Here is a 21,842-nt window from a genome sequence, read left to right on the forward strand (position 1 = left end):
GTTAATGAATGCTTATGGGGCCAGCCCAGATCCGATGACAGCTGTAACTAAAGTCTGTCCTCAACACTCACTGCCCTTTGGCTAACTCTCCTTGGACTCTTTTCTATCCTACTGACTCTGACTTTTCAATTTGGTCCCTTATCTTACTCTCAAAGCCAGGGTTTATCTTTGACTCATTATCTTCTTTTGCTCTGAAACTCTCCTGCATTGTAACTTATCTCTTTAAGCTGTATAAATAGCAAGCAAACCTCTTGTCATGACAGAAAGCTAGAAGTTTTAGGATGATAAATGCTTTGAATTCAATGTACATTCCTTTGCTTTTTATCCCATCAGGGTTTTTTTCCCCCCTAATAATGAGGAATATGGGACATACAAGAGAAGAGTGTAACAGGCTAATGGGGGATTGAATGTGTGTTAGGCAGAGCCGTAAGTGTGACATTGAGAATGACATTTGCCTTGCACTGAACATTTACTATCTGCTGGGCATTGTATGTTTCACACATACCATCTCCTTTTAACCTTACCAATGACTCCATGAGATGCATAGTATAAGTATCTTTGTATAGTGAACTATAACCTGTGGAGAGACAAAATAATTTGCTCAAGATCACACAGCTGATGGATAACAGAGATGGGATTTGGATCCAGGTCACAATGTTTTACTTTTTACTTTACTTCTTTACGAAGCTTTCTCAGATAAAACTCTAGCCTGTACCACCTCTTCCCAAACATCAACAGATTGAAAAACAGACTGATTAGAATTTTACCTTCTTTAACACCTCCTCTCTTCCTCTCCGGTGGGAAGAATGTAAATCCTCAATGGTGAAGCTAATCTGAGACTGGAAAATCGGTTCTTCAATAATAAAAATGGGTTGCTCTTCATTTAGGATCCCTGAGGTTCTGCCTTTGTCTAAATTTATCTTGAGAATGTGAATCTGGCACGTCTGGTTCTACATGAGATAAATCCTTTTAGGACATATGGGGAAATCTTCCTAAGATTCTTCATTACTGATAGGAATTGGGGAGGACAACGATTATGTACTGTTGAGGTTCTCAAAAGGTCATGAACCCATATGGAGTTTAACTGGGCTGAGAAAATTTCTTAATCTGTGATAGGCCATATCCACATATGTGTGCTACAGAAGCACTGATTGTAAGATCTTTTCTAGAACAGGATTGTAGTTTGGTATAGACAGTTCTGGCAATGTAGCACATTACATTCATATGGAGGAAGAACAATAGATTAGGTGTCTGAAGACTTATCTCTGCAATTCACTTGGTATAAGATCTTGAGCAAATCACTCATATCTAGGCTTCTATTAACTTACCTCTTGAAAAAGGATTCGATCAATCTCTTTACCTGCCATAAATTGTCCTCAAATAGAAATACATCAATCAGTTCAATCCTGTAATACTAGTTACTTCATACTCACCAGAAGTTTGAGTTATTAGTAACCTATTAACTTAAATAGGAAAATAAATTGTTATCTAGTAAGTATAGTTGGTTTATTGACAATATATTCAAGTATATAAATATGACTCTATAGAAAAAATAATGGAAGGAGTTCTTGGTGATGAAGAGGTTGGAGATTCTTACACTATTCCATCACAAAAGGCATGAGTCTTCTTCTCAGTCTCCTCATGGCTGACTTCATCTCCTGGTTCCTCAGGGTGTAGATCAAAGGGTTCAACAGTGGGGATATGATAGTGAAGGTGACAGAAATGGCTTTATCTGTGGGGAGGGCAGTGAAGGGCCGGGCATAGACATAGATGCAGGGCACAAAGTGCAGGGTCACCACAGTGATGTGGGAGGTGCAGGTGGAGATGGCTTTCCTCCTGCCCTCCCCAGCGTGAGACCTCAGCATCATTAAGATGACTGTGTAGGACACAAGCAGGAAAATAAACCACAGGATAGTGACTAAGCCATTGTTGGAAATCATCAGGAGCTCAAGGGCAAAGGTGTCTGTACAGGCAAGTTTGAGGACCTGTGGGACATCGCAGTAGAAAGTGTCAAGAACATTGGGTCCACAGAAGGGGAGGGGCAGCAACAGGGAAATCTGTATGATGGAGTGAACAAAGCCCCCCACCCAGGAGGCCACAATGAAGGCAGTGCATCGCCCCCTACTCATGATGGTCACATAGTGCAGGGGCTTGGAGATGGCCATGTAGCGATCAAAGGCCATGACAGAGAGAGAAAAAATGTCTGCCCCACCGAGAAGGTGGAAGAAGAACATCTGTGTCATGCAGCTTGTATAGGAGATGGTCTTTATCTTTGACAGAAGGTCCACGAGAACCTTGGGAGTAGTGATGGAAGAGAAGCAGATGTCAAGCACAGCTAGATTGCGGAGCAGGAAGTACATGGGGGTGTGAAGGCGGGACTCACATGTCACAGTGACCATGATAAGGAGATTTCCCAGAAGAGTTATCATGTACATGAAACACAAAGAAAGAAATAAGACCAAGCTCAGGTCTTGGGACTGAGTAAGTCCCAGAAATATAAATTCTTTTACCCTTGTGCTATTTCCCAACTCCATTGAATCATGTTTCCTCTTCTTTGTGTAGCTTGGGAAAAATGAAAAATGTTATTTTAGAAATTGTTCACTGTCCCTTAATATATCAGACAGAGTCAGGTATTAGGTCTGAAAACTAGTGAGCTGAAAACTAGAACTAGCAGCTCACTAGTTCTCACTTTTTCACCACATAAAAAGCTGTTCTGAGGTTATTGCTAATGTGTAGAAAATGACATCTGATTAACACAAGCATGCATCTAATTATTCTTCTGTAAATTATAAATATTTTAGATGTGGCATAAAAATAATGTTCTATGAATAGAAGTTCTAAGCATTTAAGATAAACAGGTGGATGTTAAATATTCAGAAAGGGACTATTTGGGCACGAGGGATATAAAAATGGGGTCAGTTTGATGTGTGGGTAAGGCAATGTGTCTGGCTGGTTTCTTTTCCAGATTGCATGCTCCATTTAAATGGTCTAAGAACCCGTATCTGCAAAATGGTTCCCTTTGGACTGAACTCCACAGAAACACTCCTCCCTTTTTTAAATTGCAAATTTAATTCTATGAAAAATGAGAAAATTTTAAAGCCATGAAGGTCTTCTCTATTGGTCTATTCTCGCTTCACAAGACTTCTTTATTTCTACCTTTATTTACACTACTTTAAGTACCAAAACCCCCATTGAATAGCTCCTCAGCTGTGGAAATGAAAGTGTAACTCAGATCTTCTCTTCTGTTCATCGTTCTAGTTTGTTTCTTAAAAATTATTATTATTTTTTATAGAGCTATCATTGACATATAATAGACTCACATATTTGAAGTGCCTACTTTGATGTTTGGATATAACCATATACCCATGACATCACTATATTTAAGATTGTTACCATATCTGTCAACCCAAAAGTGTTCTTATGACCCTTTGTTATATGTCCCCTTTGCCCTTCTTTCTTCAGGCAACCACTGATCTGCTTTCTGTTACTATACATTAGTTGGTATTTTCTAGAATTTTCTATACATTGAATCTTATAATATAGACTTCCTTTTTGTTTTTTTTCACCCATAAAATTTATCCATGTGTTTGTGTGCACCAATATTTTCTTCCTTTTAAATGATGGATAGACCACAGTTTGTTTATCCATTCACTTGTTGATGAACATTTGGGTTACTTTTAGGTTTTTGGCTATTACACATTAAAGCTGCTATAAATATTCATTTTCAAGTCTTTGTGTGGACATGTGTTTTCACTTCTCTTGGATAAGTACCCAGGAGTAGAGGGGCTGTAACTCTTAAAATTCAATAATAAGAAAACAAACAGCCCAAACGAAACACAAAGGTATAAATGGTTTGAACAGACACCTCAACAAGAAGATATAGGGTTAGCAAATAAACATGTGAGAAGATCTCAGCATCATTTATCACTGGGGAAATGTAAATTAAAACCACTGCACATACCTATTAGAATAGCTAACATAAAAAAGACAGATATATCAAGAACAGGCGAAAATGGAGCGGGATTGGAACTCTGGTGGAAACAGAAAATGGCAGGGCCATGTGTGAAAACAGCTTGGCAGTTTCTTACAAGGTGAAATGCATACTTCCTGTATAATCTTACTGCTTTTGAATTCCTTTCTTTTTCTTTCACGAATCCTTGAAATGGGCCTTAATTTCTTTCTTTGCAGTTAATCTTTTTCTTACCATAATTAGAAACAAAAGAAAGGTGCACTTACTTTTTTGGGTATGTTTTTCAGTTCCAGGGAAGATATTTCTTTTCACTTAGCTCAGGTTCCCATCAAGCTTTATTTCACCTGTGTGTAATTTTGTCCAAAGTCTATTTAATATGGAAAGCTGAAAAAGCTACTAAGAGGTATCATAGCATACAGAGGGTACCTGGGGGACTCTGGCATGACCTGCCTGTTCAAATCCCAGCCAGGGACTTAGTGTGAACGTGGGCAAGTTACTTCACCCCTTTGGCCTGAGTCTCTGCATCAGTATTTGGAAACAATAGCTTCTCCCTCATATGATTTTTGTGAGGATTAAATGAACTAATGTCTGCAAAACCATCAATACTTAGAGCATTATCTGATCTATAATCCATAATAAATGTGATTATGTGTGTGTTTCCTTAAAGAAAAACTCTGGGTCAGTTGCTTTCACAGACACACAGTCTTTAAATAGTCCAACAATCTCTTGGAGGGACTGCATATTTCCCAGAACATGTATTCTAAAACAGCTTCATCAGAACATACTGTTTTGAAGAAAATAGGAGATGTTTTTCTTTCAGTGGTAGTAAGAATGACCCAGAGCGTGGTGACAGTGTATGGTAGCAAGAAAAGAGCTTGCCTGATTTGCCTTCTTGTCTGACATCATCTTAGCAAACCAGAGAAGTCCAGTGCATGGTCTCTGCAGTGAGAGCTTTCGGACTCAAGTCCTGGCTTTGTAATTTGGGCAAGTGAGAGACTTCACTTCTGCATCCATGGAATGGGGCTTATAATACTCATCTCACAGGGAAGCTATGAGGATTAGGTGAACTAACATATGCAAAAGTGTCAGCATATAGGCTGCTTATCTGTTAAAATTAGTACTATGTTGGGTAACCTTAATACTGGAGGATCATCGGTAAATGGGGGTGTGTTGAACTAAATGATAGCTGAGCTATCAATCCTGACTATGTAAAGAGAGAGCAAATGATCCTCAGAAAACACCAACTCAATAGTTACTGAGGAGATCCAACCTAGTTATGAAAGTCTTCCACAGGGACCTGCATGTAAATAATAGGCTATCTACACAAAAGGGGAGAAGGTACCTCAAACCCCAAGTCAGGCCTGTTTGCAGTATGTCCCATATTCACAAACTACCTTTGGTAATTTGGACAACAACCTTCAGCTTCTCCATCTTTCTCCTATTTTTATTTTTATTTTTTTTAAAAAAGATTTATTTATTTATTTGAGAGAGAGAGAGAGAGAGTGCATGTGCCTAGTGGGGGGAGGGGCAGAGGGAGAGGCTCTCAAGCAGACTCTCCACTGAGCATGGAGCCTGACACAGGGCTCGATCCCACAACCCCGAGACCATGACCTGAGCTGAAATCAGAGTCAGATGCTCAACTGACTGAGCCACCCAGGCGCCTCCATTGTTTTCCTACTTTTAATCCATCCACTTGTTTAGCAAATTTTGATGGGAAATTGGCAGATTTCTAGGTTATTTGAGAGAAAGAAATACAACCAGTGGGAAAGGAATCGAAATCGAATAGTACTGTGGGAGTGATGAAGATAGATGAGCTGCATGAGAGAAAAGGATGATTTTTCACTAGAAGCTATGAGAAATCTGCATGGGGAGGGTGACATTTATGTTTGGGACACATAGGAATGGAGAAAAAGGGAGCTCTGGCTTTAGGGAACAACTAGAATATATAAAAATTGCTTGCAGGGGCGCCTGGGTGGCTCGGTGGGTGAAGCATCTGCCTTCCGCTCAGGTCATGATCTCCAGGTCCTGGGATAGGGCCCCGCAGCTGGGGCTCCCGCTCGGCATGGAATCTGCTTGAGATTCCCTCTCTCCTCCTTCTTTTCCCTCCCCGCTTGCGTGCATGCACTACCTTTCTCTCTCTCAATTAAAGAAAATCTTAAAAAAAAAAAAAAGTTGCTTGTAGGTGGGAAGATTGGCTCCAGCCAATCCTTTCTTTCCAAAGAAAGGATGCCAGCGTGAAGGCATGGAGAGAAAATCATTGCTTGAAAATTTTTATTTTTTGGTAAACCTGAGGAACGGTATGTGTTTATTGTATAATTCTTTCAACTTTTCTGAAGGTTTAAAATATTTTATTTTTCCCCTCTACTTTTAAATTTAACAAAATAAATACCTCCACAGATTTCAGGCTGAGGACATCCATGTAGGGGAAACAGGGCCTGCAAAAAGTCTCTCTGTGCAATTTAGAGGGTCCCAGAAAACAAAAATCCCTTTTCTCTAATTCTAAACTGAACTTATTTCTCTGTCTCTCATTTCACAATGCCTTTTTTGGTCAGTATTCCTTATTTGTGCTGTTACTGAAGGTGAACCTCGGAATACGGTACCTTATGTACACATCGCATTTTTAGTCAAAATGTATTTGTGAATATTAATGATTATATCTAGATTTCAGTTCTTCTCACTCTCATTTGTCACTCTTATACATAGACATCCAGACACTACAGGCACACACACTCATGTAGAGTTATACTTCTTACCTAAAGTCTCCAGCCTTCTTTCAAGGACTCCATCTGAGTTTATGTTCACGTGAACCTTGGGAACTCTTCAGCTTCGGGAAATTGTGTCACACACCCCTCTGAAGGCTGGTGATTTCAGTGGCTCCTCTTCCGTCTTTACGTGGAAAAGGGAAGCCTCAGGGAATAGTATTTTCTTGTCTCTCCCATGCTGATTCACAGTGCCCCATCCTATTTACCAATTTCTTAATCCCAAACCTGGTGCGAGAATTATCAGAGGGATTCTAGTTGGATGTGGCTATGGAAAATGTCTGCTGATGGTGAGGTTGTTTCCGAGGGAGTAATTAGGACATAATTAGGCCCACACACTTAGGAACACCCATTTTTGTCAGGGCCTAAAATTGTCTAGCAGTGAGAAAGATTCTGTCCTTGGCCAAACTCTACTCAGGCTCCCCTGAATTTTTTAAGCAGGACTCAATGTTTGGATGTCCGTGTCTGTCTCTGCATTGTCCAAGTTTAGCAACAATCCTGCTAAGTCAGGTTAGCCAGAATCCCCCACCCTCATATCTGATCACCTCAGCAAGAATCCCATTAGGTTGGTTTAGCCAGAGCCCCCCGCACCCCCACCCCTTTAACTCTGGTGTTTCCTCTTAGTAATTTTCCTGTTGGGAAATAAGTATCAATTCTTAGGGATTCTGAACAACTTCCTCAGGCAATGTCACCCATGCAGGGGGAGTTCTGACATGTGACACACAAGTATTAGAAGGACCGTTGGACCTGATGGGGTTATTAGGCGGGAGTGAAGGAACTGATGGGTTGATGACCAAGCTCTCACAGGATACACAAGTAGCCAGGAAATCCACACTGGATCTACCAGCAAATCCTACTTGCTTGACCTTTAGAATTTTTCCAACTTCTCACCAACTGCACCCTTACTACCTTAAGTCATGACTTTATTATTTCTAATACAGCAGCCTCTTAATTGGTCTCCCTGCTTTTGTCCTTACTCCTCTTCAGTCTACTCATCATAGTGGCCCCTGTGATTCTGTTAAAACATCATTATTCTGCTTTTCAACACCCTCTATCTTACCTAATGGGAAAGTCAAAATCCTTACAATGATCTAAAAGGTCCTAGTGCCAGGTCCTGTGGCCCCATGATCTCTCTGACCTCAACTGCTACCTCGCTCCTCCTTGCTTCCTCTCATCTAGTTACAAAGCCCTCCTGGCTGTTTCTTGGATGATCTGGGCAAATCCCCAACTCAGGGCCTTTGAACATCTGATTTGTGGACTGACATTTGTATCATGATGTGAACATTTTTTTAGTTTCAAAACTTTTAAGATCTAAGATTTAAAAAAACTTCCAGCAGCTATACATAGCATAAGTAAACAAATACATACTGAGTTGATATGTTAAATAATGTGTTCCATTTCATTCCAAACTTTTTGATGTCTATGCATGGTCTAAGGTAGCTTCATAAGTTTCTGTCAGTTTTAGGGAGTCATGTTATCAGAGAGTAAAAATGAATCAGTTGTTTTTTTTAACCATATCCTCCAATGATTTGAGTTGCAGAAATGATTGAGAAACATTGTGAAATCATTGAGTTGTCTTAATTCAACAATTTTTTAAAAGATTTTATTTATTTATTTGAGAGAGAGAGCATGAGAGAGAGCATGAGAGGGAGCATGAGAGGGAAGAGGGTCAGAGGGAGAAGCAGACTCCCTGCTGAGCAGGGAGCCCGATGCGGGACTCGATCCCGGGACTCCAGGATCATGACCTGAGCCGAAGGCAGTTGCTTAACCAACTGAGCCACCCAGGCACCCTTAATTCAACAATTTTTAATGCCTTTTTTACTATATTCCACTTGATGCCGATGCTGGGGATACAATAATAAGTAAAGCATAAACCTAGTGGGAGTGATAGGAAGAAAGAGAAGAAGGACTAGAAACAGGATCCTGAGTTCTGTGCTAGAGCTAAGCACCAGGTGCTGAGGGGATGCAGTGCTCGTGTGGCCAACAGGCCTGCAGTTCAGAGGAAGGTCAGGGTAAGTATCTTGCATGAGCTCACGGAACTCATAATTGGTGAGGTACATAATCTTACTCAAGCTGGGCTAACTTCAAGGAACCTGCTCTCAACCACTGGGATGCGGGCTTTAGATGGAACAATCTTCTGGTAATGGTTACCTTATTGATATTATAGAGTCAGAAGATGAACTTAATTTGGATGTGTTAACTTCGGAAAGATGTGATTACCTTATGAAAGACCTTGTAGAATTTCCATGCCCAAGATACATTATGTCTCTAGTATGTGTCTCAGCTCCCTTCCTGGTAATAGGGCAGGAATGTAGTGGGAATCTCTGAGTATATACATAGACAGGTGTTTTTTTAATGGAAAATTTAGTTTAGACAATTGTAGATTTGCATGCAGTTGTAGGAAATAACAGAGATCCTACCTTAATGCAGTCTCCCCCAATGATCATTTACATATATCAAAACATTGAGTTGTACATCTTAAGTATGTGCCATTTTTGTCAATTGTTGATCTTAAAAACCAGAGGAGCTATTCCCAACCCCCCCCCCGCCCCGCCCCAGCAAAATGAGTTTATTTAAGGGATAGCAGAGGAATTACAATTTGGGACAAGCAAGTTATGGTGAACAATAAGTGAGTCTGGAGAATGGAGGGGAGGGGCTTGCTTCTATAGGGGAGAGGAGAAAGCTGGGAGGGGCTGTTTTTATTGAATTCTCATTGGCTGGGCTGTTGCAGGTCAAGGAGAAATTCTTCCCTTCTCCTGTTGGGGTATATAAAGTTTCTTTGTGGAAATATCAGCAAGGTGGTTTCCCTTAGCCTCCATGAAATCAAGTTTGGGATACCCAGGGATCTTGATAATCGCTAAAGCAGCTGGTCTGAGTATGGCACCTAATAATTCCTGAACATAAAGGCCATTTAAAATTTTGTCCCTCTTGGAAGTGAGGAGGCCTCACTGTTTCCATAGCACCCCAAAGTTATGAGTTAGTCCAAAGGCTTACCTACTATTAACATAGATATTTGCAGTTTTGTCCTTGGTTAAAAATGTAGGCCTGAGCAAAAGCATACAATTCAGCCCACTGGGCCAAGGTAGCCAAGGGCAAAGGTACCACCTCAATGATTTCAAAAGGAGTTGCAAGGGTGCCTAGGTGGCTCAGTTGGTTGGGTGACTGCCTTTGGCTCAGGTCATGATCCTGGAGTCCCGGGATGGAGTCCTGCATCAGGCTCCCTGCTCGGTGGGGAGTCTGCTTCTCCCTCTGACTCTCATGCTCTATCTCATTCTCTCTCTCAAATAAATAAATAAAATCTTTAAAAAAAAAGGAGTTGCAAGAGCATACCCAGCATAATATTTACCATTTTCATCTCTTAATAAAAACCACTGGTAAACCATGAAAAATCAGTGTTATCCAAGGGAGTTTCCTATAAGTCATCACAGGGGGTCAGGAGAAGATCTGTCAGCGGCAAATAGTCATGAGGAGTATCATCTGTAGAGGAGGGAAGGGTGGCAGGGTTAAAATTATTACAGCAAGAATTATATGAGGCACGGTTAGCAACAGGATCTCATAGGAGGTGATACAACTGGCTGAATGTGTTGAGTGTGATGGGCATTCAGGAGGGCTTCAACTCCATGGGGTACAAAGATATTTAGAGAGAATCCCATGACTATCTCTTCAATGGTCTTGACTAAAAGGGTGTTGGTAGGAATGGCTATGAGGCAAGCGGGGGGGGTGTCCTTGTGCCATAGGCTCTAGCTGTTGGCTATAATACCCTATGGGTCAATGGTGGGGCCCATGTTTTGGATGAGTACCCCAAGGTGTTCCCTTCCTTTTCAAATACAAAAAGGAAAAAGAGAAGTTGATAATTGGGATGTCCAAGAGCAGGGGGATTTACCAAGCTTTCCTTTAGGACTTTAAAACCTAAGTTATCTTGATCTTCCCCAATAACAGGGTCAGGTTTATTGTTTTTTTTTTTTTAATAAAAAATATAGGGATAAAATAAAAGAAAATGTAAAGGGGTTGGGTCATAAGTGATTTTAGAATCCAATTTTGACAGCAGCCAGCCAGCTCAAGAAAACTTTGCGATTGGTGCTTAGTTTTGGGTTTGAGGAAGTTCAAGATGCCATGGAGCTAATCTGGATCTAAAGGTAGCCCTTGTTGTGAAATCAGGTACCCCAAATATCAAACCTGAGTGCAAGAAAATTGCAATTTCTCCTTGGAGACTTTGCGTCCCACTAAGGCTAAAAGTTTTAACAGGTGGATGCTGTCTTGCTGTGGAGAGGCCTCAGAAAGGGAGCAGAGAAGTAAGTCATGTACGTGTTGTAATGAAGTAGAGCTTCCAGGTAACTTTACATCATCCAAATTCGCTTTTAAGGTTTGGGAGAAGTAGGAAATACTTTAGGTAAAACCCTGAGGCATTACTGTCCAGGCATATTCCTTTCTTTCCCAAGTGGAGGCAGATATTGACTGGCCTTATCCACAGGGATGCTAAAGAAGGTGCTACATCAATCAGTCAGTGAATACTTGCTTTCAGTGGGGATGCAGGCTAACAAAATATTGGGGCTGGAACAACAGGATGATGAGGGATAACAATATTGTTCACGGGTCAGAGATTCTGGACAAATCTCTATCCGCGGGCTTTGGGTTTCTTCACAGGTACCGTAGGAATATCACAAGGACTAGAGCAGAGGCCAGGAGGGGGTTTTATTTAGGGGACTCCCATTTGTTGGCACTGAAAACTAAGGATCTTAGTGGTCTTCCTTTTAGTTGAATTCTCAATGGTGCGGGTGAGCTGATTTGCTAAATTAACTAAATCTGGAGTGGATACAGTTTCCCCTTCTCTCCTGCTCCTTTTAACTAGGAGGGAAAGATGCCAGTTCAGCCTATTACTGAACACAGAGTTGAAGGCTACCTGAATGGATTCTAAATCCATAGGAAGGCCAGAATTTTCCTTAAAAACAATTTGTAGTTGATGGTAATCGTCATGCACAGGTTCCCTGGGTTTCTGAGTGTGAGCCTGAATCTTAAATCAACAGGTTTTGGGAAAGCTTAGGGGTTGCCAGGGGGAGTCATTTAGTGTTTGGTGAGCCTGATCACATAACAAGACAGGGGCTTGGCCTCTTGTTTTGCAGTTCTGGAGCCTTCAGGATCATCCCAATTAGCTGCTTTCATCTAGCATTGGGCTCGGCCCTCACCGGGGAGCATGTGAGCCAGCTGGTACAAATTAGAAACCTGGCTGGTAAGTTTGAACCACCGTTAAATTCCTTGGCGGATCTATGAGGATCTCCAGTAACTCTAGGAAAATCTTTGGCCATGGCTCATAGTTCATCCTTAGTCCGGGAGACACAGGAAGTTATGGGCTTACCACTTAGGATCCTCAGAAGGTCTAATTTTATCTCTTTTAAAAGATTTTATTTATTTTAGAGAGAGCAAGCACGAGCACAAGTGGGGTCAGGAGCAGAGGGAGGACAAGCGGACTCTGCACTGAGCTCAGAGCCCAACACGTGGCTCCATCCCATGGCCCTGAGATCGTGACCCGAGCCAAAATCTAGAGTCACTTAACTTACGGAGCCACCCAGGCATCCCTAGGGGGCCTAAGTTTAAAGGAACAGGTTCTAATGTGTTCAGAGGAGGAGGACGTGGGGAGAGGTTTGGAAAAAATGGGAAGTTCAGTGAGAGAAGTGGAGGGTATGAAAGTGAGGATGGAAATAAAGAGGACAGGGGAGGGGAGAACAAGTCCTCAAAAGCTTGTCTTTTTTCAATTGCTTGTTTGCCTCAGTTAACTGGGAAATGGCATTTTGTAGAGAGATGATTTTAGAGTCCTGAACACACTTGGAAGCCTCAAGATACCAGCTGAAATAGGCATCCCATTCCGTTTGTGTTTTTTAAAGCTGTGGTCTTCTAAGAAAAGCAAATTTGGGGAGATCAAAAGTGCCCCCTAATGGCCATTGGAGTTCTAAATTAATTTTGGTTAAGTTGGTCCAATTAATTTAAAATACTCTTGAGGCGGGACCATAGTTTTTAAACATAAAACCAGACTGGGCCCCAGAAGGAGGACCTTCCTGAGAGAATTTAGCAGATTCAGATGCCGTTACTCAAAACCAGAGATTCGGTAAACAGAAGAGTAGTCACCAGAAGGGGCAGTGCCTTCCGAACAACATAAAACCAGATTCCGAATACAGTTGTGGAGCTCAGCTAGAAGGAGGGAACTTTGATCTGAGAGGAGACTTTGGGAACCCAAAGGGAAAAGATGGCTCAGGGAAGCGGAGAGTTCAAGGGGCTCAAGTGGTGCCTCACACGCTTCTAGGGGCCATTAGTTACTTAGGGGTTCATCTCCTTCAGGTTCCTCTGTGGTCACCATGTAATACTGACCTTAAAAACCAAAAGGGCCAGGAGGCACCTGGGTGGCTCAGTTGGTTAAGCGGCTGCCTTCGGCTCAGGTCATGATCCTGGAGTCCCAGGCTCCCTGCTCCGCAGGGAGTCTGCTTCTCCCTCTGACCCTCTTCCCTTTCATGCTCTCTCTCTCATTCTCTCTCTCTCAAATAAATAAATAAAATCTTAAAACAAAACCAAAAGGGCCAGTTATTTTACCAACAAAATGAGTTTATTTGGGGACATTTGAGGAAGTGCTATTCAGAACAAGCCAACCACAGCAAAAAACGGGCAAGTGGGGAGAATAGGGGAGAGACGGAAGCTGGGCGGGGCTGTTTTTGCTGAGTTCTCATTAGCTGGGCTGTTGCTGGGCCAGGAGAAATTCTTCCCTCCTCCTGCGGGGGCAGAACAGGCTTCTCCCTGCTGGGGAATGCCGGGCTTGCTTCTTACAGCCAATGGTAGTGTGAGAGCGCCCCCTTCAGGGCTTCCCGATTCCATTTTTAAATGAGGTTTCCTTTATTTTCACACAATAATACCTCAGTAGAGTTGAAAATTCCAAACAGATAAAACTGAGTATATTTTGATTTCCTTGTTTCTAGCAAGGCTGTGTTGCAAAAGCAACATGTACTCCCCTGGCTAACAATTTGATTTCTTTTGTAACATGGAACCCATATTTTGACATTATTACTGCATGCTGAGCAGAATCTTTGAAAGTCCTCTGAAGCTTAGCAGAAACAAAAATTAATTAGAAACCTTGAATAAATACAGTTTATTTCATGGACAAACATTTTTAAGGGTGATGAGAAGGCGCGAACTACCTGTCTATTCCGTGTCAGAAGGTATGAGTCTTCTTTTCAATCTCCTCATGGCTGACTTCATCTCTTGGTTCCTCAGCGTGTAGATCAAGGGGTTCAGCAGAGGAGAGATGACGGTGAAGGTGACAGAAATGGCTTTATCTGTGGGGAGGGCGGTGAATGGCCGGGCATAGACATAGATGCAGGGCACAAAATGCAGGATCACTACAGTGATGTGTGAGGTGCAGGTAGAGATGGCTTTCCTCCTTCCCTCCCCTGCCTGAGACCTTACTACTAATAATATGACCACATATGACACCAGGAGGAAGAAAAACCACAGTGTGGTGAGCAGTCCATTATTGGAAATCATCAACAGCTCAAGCATAAAAATGTCTGTACAGGCGAGCCTGAGGACCTGGGGGACATCGCAGTAGAAAGTGTCAAGAACATTGGGTCCACAGAAGGGGAGTGGGAGCAACAGGGAAATCTGTACGATGGAGTGGGTAAAGCCCCCCACCCAGGAAGCCACTATTAATCCAATGCAACGGCCTCTACTCATAATGGTCACATAGTGCAGGGGCCTGGAAATGGCCACATATCGATCCAGTGCCATCACTGACAAAGAAAATACGTCCACCCCTCCAACAAGGTGGAAGAAAAACATCTGGGTGAGGCAGCCATTGAAGGAGATGGTCTTTCTCTGTGACAGAAGGTCCACCAGAACCTTGGGAGCTGTGATGGAGGAAAAGCAGATGTCGGCAACAGATAAATTACGGAGCAGGAAGTACATAGGGGTATGAAGGCGAGACTCATAGGTCACAGTGACCATGATGAGGAGGTTTCCCAGGAGAGTTGTCAAGTACACCAGAAGCAGGAAAAGAAATAAGACCAAGCTTAGTTCTTGATTCTGGGTTAGGCCAAGGAAAGTAAATTCTTTCACCCTGGTGTAGTTTTTCGGCTCCATTGAGTCATTTTGTTTTTCTCTTTTGTTTCAAGCTACTTCACATGAAAGTACTTGGCTATTGATTTCATTTTCCTCCTAAGCACTAAGACTGCAATTCAGAATCTTGCCCATATGGCTGTAGTGTTTGCAATTTGTTGGGCTGTCCAAATTTTTAAGATTAAAATCAGTTTTGTGATCAAATGAAATTATCACATGCAAAGTCATTCAATAATTCTTTTCCTATAAAACTCATTTTGGAAAGAATAAGCATATTTCTAGCCATTGTAGACTTATAGTCTACAAGTTTAATGTTCATATTAGCAAATATTCCATTGACTTCAAGAGGGTCTTATCTTGCTAGAAAATAATGTTCTGTTTCTTATTGCAATGTTGCTGTGGCATGAGTCAGTTTCCTTGCTCTTGGCTGCTTTATATCAAATTTCTTAAATCTTTAGCCTATTGTTCCATGTAGGTAACTTGTTACTGTGATTATTACTTTATACTACTCAGATTATTTGCTTGATAATCATTTTAAAATATTCAAAAATTGCTATTGGAGAACAGATTGAGACAGCGTATAAATCTAAATCTCAAAGAATCACATTAAATTTTTTATTGTGGTAAAAACAATTAAACATGAGAGCTACCCTCTTAACAAATTTTTAGGTGCACAGTGTTGTATAGCAGTTTTCTAGAACTTCTTCATCTTCTATAACTGACGTGGTCCTTGCCTGAGTGTGGGGGAGAGAATAAGGATAATGACCTGATTTTGAGGAGTGAACTATTCTGTATCCATCACACTCTTCTGCCTCTTTTTTTGGATCAGAGCTAAGAGAAAGAAAGATCACACAGCAAGGAGAGATGTTAGTATCATTAGAATAATGCCCTTTTTTCATACACTGTTACGGGTAATTCTTACTAATTTTTGTAAATTTTTATTGTTCCACCTTGTACTTAGCAAGTGAATATTTATTGCAATCTTCATAGGTATAAGAATAAGTTGGACCACATTGTCCAAGTGTTTACACTCTAACAAAAGTGGGTGATTTGTGTAAGTTGATGAACAAAATGCATGATAAAATGTGAAATGTGTCATGAGAAAAGTGAAGGTAGATTTAGGTGGGAGAAGAGGTATGGTAGAGATATTGTGATTTCCAGGAGCAACAAAAGCTACTACTTTGCGAGTGCTTACTATGTGTGAAGAGTTATAAAATGTTGATACATTTAACGTGCACCACTATCCTTTAGTAAATATTAATGTTATTCTTGTTTTTCATATGGAACATATTATGAGTCTATGTTTGGCTGAAGCGAAGGAAGAGATGGAAATAGGATGGAAGAAATGGAGGTTTCTTTTTTCCCCCTTCAATCTCATTTGGAGGGTCTAATTTCATATAACAAGAACGTTTGATAAAGTCTGTCTGAAAACAGGGATTTGGCAAAATGGGGCTCTGGAAACCCCATTTACATCGACCTTAGTCTGAGGTGGCCTCACTGATAAGCAACTCAAAGGATCACAACAAATGTATGATGTCTTCCCTCACACCGAATGGACCACATTTCTGGAATCCCTTTTAACACAGCATCCCTCTTTCTGATAGTTAACACCCACCTTTGTTGTTTCTGTTGCCGGGAAGATCATCTTGGCTCTGAAGTGCTTGATACACCTGGAAAATATCAAAGTCAGACTATTTATATATAACCAAAATGACAACATGTCAATTTCACTATGCATAACGTTAACCTTAGCTAGAAGTTTAATGTCTTGACCGAATTCCTTTGATCCTGAAATTCCAAGTAAAAATTGTACAGTCTTAGGTACAGTGCAGAATATTACACTTGGAGACATTAATTCTTGAAAATTTTGTTTCTGAAGGAAAGCCTTTTGGAAGACTAAATCTTAGTACCTTTGCTCTCCTTTCAAGAGAAAATGGGCAGATTCAAAGCATCACACCTTCAAGAACTTCTACTGTATCCCTGTCTTATATACAATCCCTCAACCTCAGGCCTATATAAGAATTGCAAAGGGAATATTATTGGACAAGGATGTGGAAGTCAGGTGCCTAATTCTGCTGGTGGTGATGAAGTTTCAGTAGGAGTTATTAAAAAGTTACCAAGATATGCACATGTGTACACACACACAGATGGACACATTTTGATTAGTGTCCAAATTATTTAGAAGCAGTAGTGCAAATCTATCCCCTTATCCACAGCTCAATTGGAACACTGTTAAAACATGCCAAATGCTGTGCCCAAGAGACTACAAGGGTCCAATTTTCATGGCTTGCAAGGCTCAGAGGACACAATATATAAGTTTCAATTAGATTGCCAGAAAACTACAAGAGAACTGGATCTAAAATCCTTTGCTGCCAGTTCAATTTCTAATTATACACAGGATGATTATAGTCTAATGACGTTACTGTAAGTCCCCACATGTAGGGAAACATGATTTAGATGGTGTTTGGAGAATGCACATTTTTCCTGTTTTCCTATACTCTGCACATGTGGTATCTTTCAATTTGGATATGGCTGGATGAGTATGTTAGTAAAGCTAACAATTACAGTAGTTACTTAGGGTTAACTCAATTTATTGAGCGGCTTGACTTTATATCTTCTGTTTCTACAAGGATGATGGGTTTGGATTTACGTGCTTTTCCATTTTGTTTTTGTTTTATTATATTAAACTAATCTACAAAGATGAAAACTGTATGAGACACGTTGTATATTTGAGATAGGTAATTCTCTCCCCCCCCCACTGCTTTATTGAGATATAATAACATCAGTTAAGGCGGATCCAGCCTTAAACATACACAATGATATTGTGTATGTTTAAGGTATATGATATATTGACTTGTTACATTTATATATTGCAAAACAATTATTATTGTGGTGTTAGCTAACAGCTCCATTACCTTACATAATTACTAATTCTTTTTTTGCGGTGAGATCACTTAAAATCTACTGTCTTAGCAACTTTCAAGTAGATAGTAGTGTTAACGATAATCACCATGCTGTACATTAGGTTCCCAAAGGTTTTTCAACCTATAAATGGTAGTTTGTATCCTTTAACTAACATCTCCCCATTTCTCCCACCCCTCAATAACTGGAAACCACCACTTTACTCTATTTCCATGAGTTCAGATTCCACATATAAATGAGATCATACAGTATTTCTCTCTCTGTCTGACTTATTTCACTTAGCTTAATGCCCTCGAGACCCATCCATGTTATCACAAATGGCAAGATTCCCTTCTTTTCTATGGCTGAAAATATTCCAGCGTGTGTGTGTGTGTGTGTGTGTGTGTGTGTGTGTATTTTCGTATATACACATATTTATCCATTTATCCGATGGACACTTAGATTGTTTTCCTGTGTTGGATATTGTAAACAATGCTGCAATAAACATGGGAGTGCTGATACTTCTTTGAGATCTTGATTTTATTTCCTTTGGATATGTACCCAGAGATGGGATTGCTGGACCATATGGTAGTTCTATTTTTTATTTTTTTGAGGAATCTCTATACTGTTTTCAATAGTGGCTGATCCAATTTATATTTCCACTGACAGTGCACAAGGGTTTCCTTTTCTTCACATCCTTGCCAACACTTATCTCTTGTCTTTTTGATGATAGCCATCCTGACAGGTGTTGAGTGATATCTCATTGTGGTTTTAATTAGCACCTCTCTGATGTTTAGTGATGTTGAGCACTTTTCATGTACTTGTTGGCCATCTGTATATCTTGTTTGGAACAATTTCTTCAGTTCCTCTGCCATTTTTAAATCAGATTGTTTTTTTTTTGCTGTTGTGTTGTATGAATTCTTTATATATTTTAGATATTAGCCCTGTATGATTTGCAAATACTTTTTTTCCCATTCTATGTGTTGTTCTCTTCATTTGTTAATTGTTTCTTTTGCTATGCAGAAGTTTTTTAGTTTGATGTAGTCCCATTTATTCATTTTTCCTTTTGTTGCTTGTGCTTTTGGTGTCCTATCCAAAATAATCATTGCTAAGACCAATGTCAAGGAGTTTTCTCGCACTTTTCTTCTAGGAATTTTATGGTTTCGGGTCTTATACTTAAATCTTTCATCCATTTTGGGGCGCCTGGGTGGCTCAGTTGTTAAGTGTCTGCCTTCGGCTCAGGTAATGGTCCCAGGATTCTGGGATGGAGCCCCACATCGGGCTCCCTGCTCGGCAGGAAGCCTGCTTCTCCCTCTCCCACTCCCCCTGCTTGTGTTCCCTCTCTCGCTATGTCTCTCTCTGTCAAATAAATAAATAAAATCTTAAAAAAAAAATCTTTCATCCATTTCAAGGTAATTTTTGTGAGTGATATAAGATAGGGATTTAATTTCATTATTATGCATTTGGTTATACAGTTTCCCTAACACCATGTATTAAAGAGACTATTGCTTCCTCATTGTATATTCTTGCCTCCTTTGTTGTAAATTAATTGATTATATATGCGTGGCTTTATTTCTGAGCTCTCAGTTTTGTTCTATTGGTTTATATGTTTGTTTTTATGCCAGTACTGTGCTATTTTGATTACTATAGCTTTGTAGTATAGTTTGAAATCATAATTGTGATGCCTCCAGCTTTGTTCTACTTTCTCATGATTGCATTGGCTACTAGGAGTCTTTTGTGGTGCCACATAAATTTTAGGATTATTTTTTTCTATTTCAGTGGAAAGTGCCTTTGGAATTTTGATAGGAATTACATTGAATCTGTAGATCTCTTTGGGTACTATGGACATTTTACAGTATTATTCTAATCCATGAGCATGGAATATCTTTCCATTTATTTGTATCTTCTTCAATTTCTTTCATTTATGTCTCATGGTTTTTAGTGAATAGATCTTTTACCTCCTTGGTTAAATTTATTCCTAGGTATTTTGTTCTTTTGATGAAATTGTAAATGGAATTGTTTTCTTAATTTCTCTTTCTGATAGTTATCCTCTTTGCTGGTAGGTGGATTTTTTTTTTCCAGTTTACCTTTCCACAGATGGAGCAATGTTTAATTCTCTGGTTTCCTCCTTTATTTCTATTTTTGGTCCTGAGCCTTTCCCTTCCTTTTCTGTGAGTTCTGTTTGCACTTAAGCAAGTTAAGTAAACTAAAGTAAATGTTTTCAAGAAGTATTTTAATGTGTGTATGCATGTTTAAATCAGGACTTTATTTCATGATATATGGTCTTTCATATTGCCTGAAATAACTCTATTATATTTTCTCCATAGATATAGTTGTATATAGGAGACCAATGGTGTATGTAATTTTATTTTGTATGTAACAACCTAGTTTAATTCTTTTGTTATTTTCAATGATCTTTTGGTGAATTTTCTTTATATTATTTAAGATAATCCTCTCAATATCTGAGAATAATTTTTTCCTCTAATTTTTCAAAGTTTATATACTTTCTCATTTTTCTTGTTTTTAAATTGTAAGTAAATTCAAGTTTAATGACTTTGTGGTGAGAGTGGCTATCATTGTTTAGTTATGTATGGTAATGGAAATTATTTTAATGTTTAATCATTAGGTATACTGTTTGCTCTCTGGTTCTAATAGATATATTTTTTACCAAGATAATACAATTTTTCTGGGGTGCCTGGGTGGCTCAGTCAGTTAAGTGGCTGCCTTTGGCTTGGGTCATGATACCAGGGTCCTGGGGTCGAACCCCACATCGGGCTCCCTGCTCAGCTGAGAGCCTGCTTCTCCATCTCCCTCTGTCTGCTGCCCTGCCTGCTTGTGCTCTCTGTCTCTCTCTCTCTCTCTCTGTCAAATAAATAAATAAAATCTTTAAAAAAAAGATAATACAATTTTTCTTCAGTTCCTGGCTTTATAGGTGTTTTGTTCTTCAAGGAAGAACAAATTGTATTGTATTGAATATTTTCTGCATCACTGAAATAATCACATTGTTTCTCTTTTTAATCCGTTATTGCTGTGAATTGCATTAATAGTTCTCTTTGAAAAACAATTTTTTTTAAAGATTTTATTTATTTGACAGAGACACAGCAAGAGAGGGAACACAAGCAGGGGGAGTGGGAGAGGGAGAAGCAGGCTTCCCATGGAGTAGGGAGCCCAATGTGGGGCTCGATCCCAGGACCTGGGATCATGACCTGAGCCAAAGGCAGGCGCTTAACGACTAAACCACCCAGGTGCCCCAAAAGTTCTCTTTGAATTTCGGGAATAAATCCTACTTGATGATAATTTGTCTTTGTTTTAGTTCATTGGTATGTAATTTGCTAAAGAGTAATAAGAACTTAACATTTTTGTTCAAAGATGTGATTGAGCTGTACACATATATTAGATACAGTATAGTACTAGATATATTAGGTGCCATTAACTAGTTTATAGATAGGGTTATGCCATTTTTATAGAATGAGTTAAGAACCTTTCTACAATTAGTTAAAAAATTGGAATTACTAGCTTTTTGAATATTTATTGAAAATCACTGACAAAGCAGCTTGGGCCTGGTGCCTTTTCAAAGGGTCTATTTTTGACACCTTTTCAATTCATCATCATCATCATCAAATCATCATATTGATCTATTAAGATTTTTCCCCCTTTCCTTTAGTCAATTTTGGTAACCCATATTTTCCATGGAAATTATATTCTCTCTTCCATCCTGTAAAAATTCAATACTATGTTTCAGTGCACTGAGTCTTTACTTCTTTACCTTAGCAGGGTGCAAGTTCATAGATTACATTTGTTTGTATACTCGAGAGAATTGTCACTCTTGGATGTGCCTGGATATTTGGGGAACAAAAGGAGGGTTCCTAGAAGGGAGCATCTTATCAGATTCCTACAAGTATCTTTATGACTTCCAAAATGAGGGACTATAGCAATAGTATCTTTGGTCCCCTGAAGTGAGGACAAGTAGCAGTTTCAAACTTTCTTTTAACACCAAGAAACTGATAAACTATGTATAAATAATGTAATTTGTGTTATAGATGATCAAAATTTAGTCATAAAAATATGTTTTGTGTAGTGAGTTGATGACAGTCTTATGTATTCCTAAAGCACAGGGT

At 39.8% G+C, this 21,842-nt stretch overlaps 3 protein-coding genes across 3 annotated transcripts in view; 1 reads left to right on the forward strand and 2 right to left on the reverse strand.

Moving 5' to 3' along the window:
• LOC112829289 (olfactory receptor 5AN6-like) overlaps window positions 1-21,842 on the forward strand; it is a 176,941-nt gene that overhangs the window by 35,143 nt on the left and 119,956 nt on the right. The gene's annotated exons all lie outside the window — the stretch shown is intronic.
• On the reverse strand, window positions 1,599-2,534 carry LOC112829568 (olfactory receptor 4D11). The gene has a single exon (XM_025879243.2). It carries the CDS (start codon window positions 2,532-2,534, stop codon window positions 1,599-1,601), a length of 936 nt encoding a protein of 311 aa, XP_025735028.1.
• LOC112829570 (olfactory receptor 4D10) lies at window positions 13,912-14,847 on the reverse strand. Its single transcript, XM_025879244.2, has one exon. The coding sequence runs from the start codon at window positions 14,845-14,847 to the stop codon at window positions 13,912-13,914; it is 936 nt and encodes a 311-aa protein (XP_025735029.2).

The sequence above is a fragment of the Callorhinus ursinus genome, unplaced genomic scaffold (genome assembly GCF_003265705.2).
Source record: "Callorhinus ursinus isolate GAN/ISIS: 27379988/994484 unplaced genomic scaffold, GSC_fseal_2.0 scaffold21, whole genome shotgun sequence".
NCBI classification, from domain to species: domain Eukaryota; kingdom Metazoa; phylum Chordata; class Mammalia; order Carnivora; family Otariidae; genus Callorhinus; species Callorhinus ursinus.

What these genes read in the sequence shown, in the direction of transcription:
- LOC112829568 (XM_025879243.2), bottom strand. Translation starts at nt 2,534, where the DNA reads ATGGAGTTGGGAAATAGCACAAGGGTAAAAGAATTTATATTTCTGGGA.
- LOC112829570 (XM_025879244.2), bottom strand. Translation starts at nt 14,847, where the DNA reads ATGGAGCCGAAAAACTACACCAGGGTGAAAGAATTTACTTTCCTTGGC.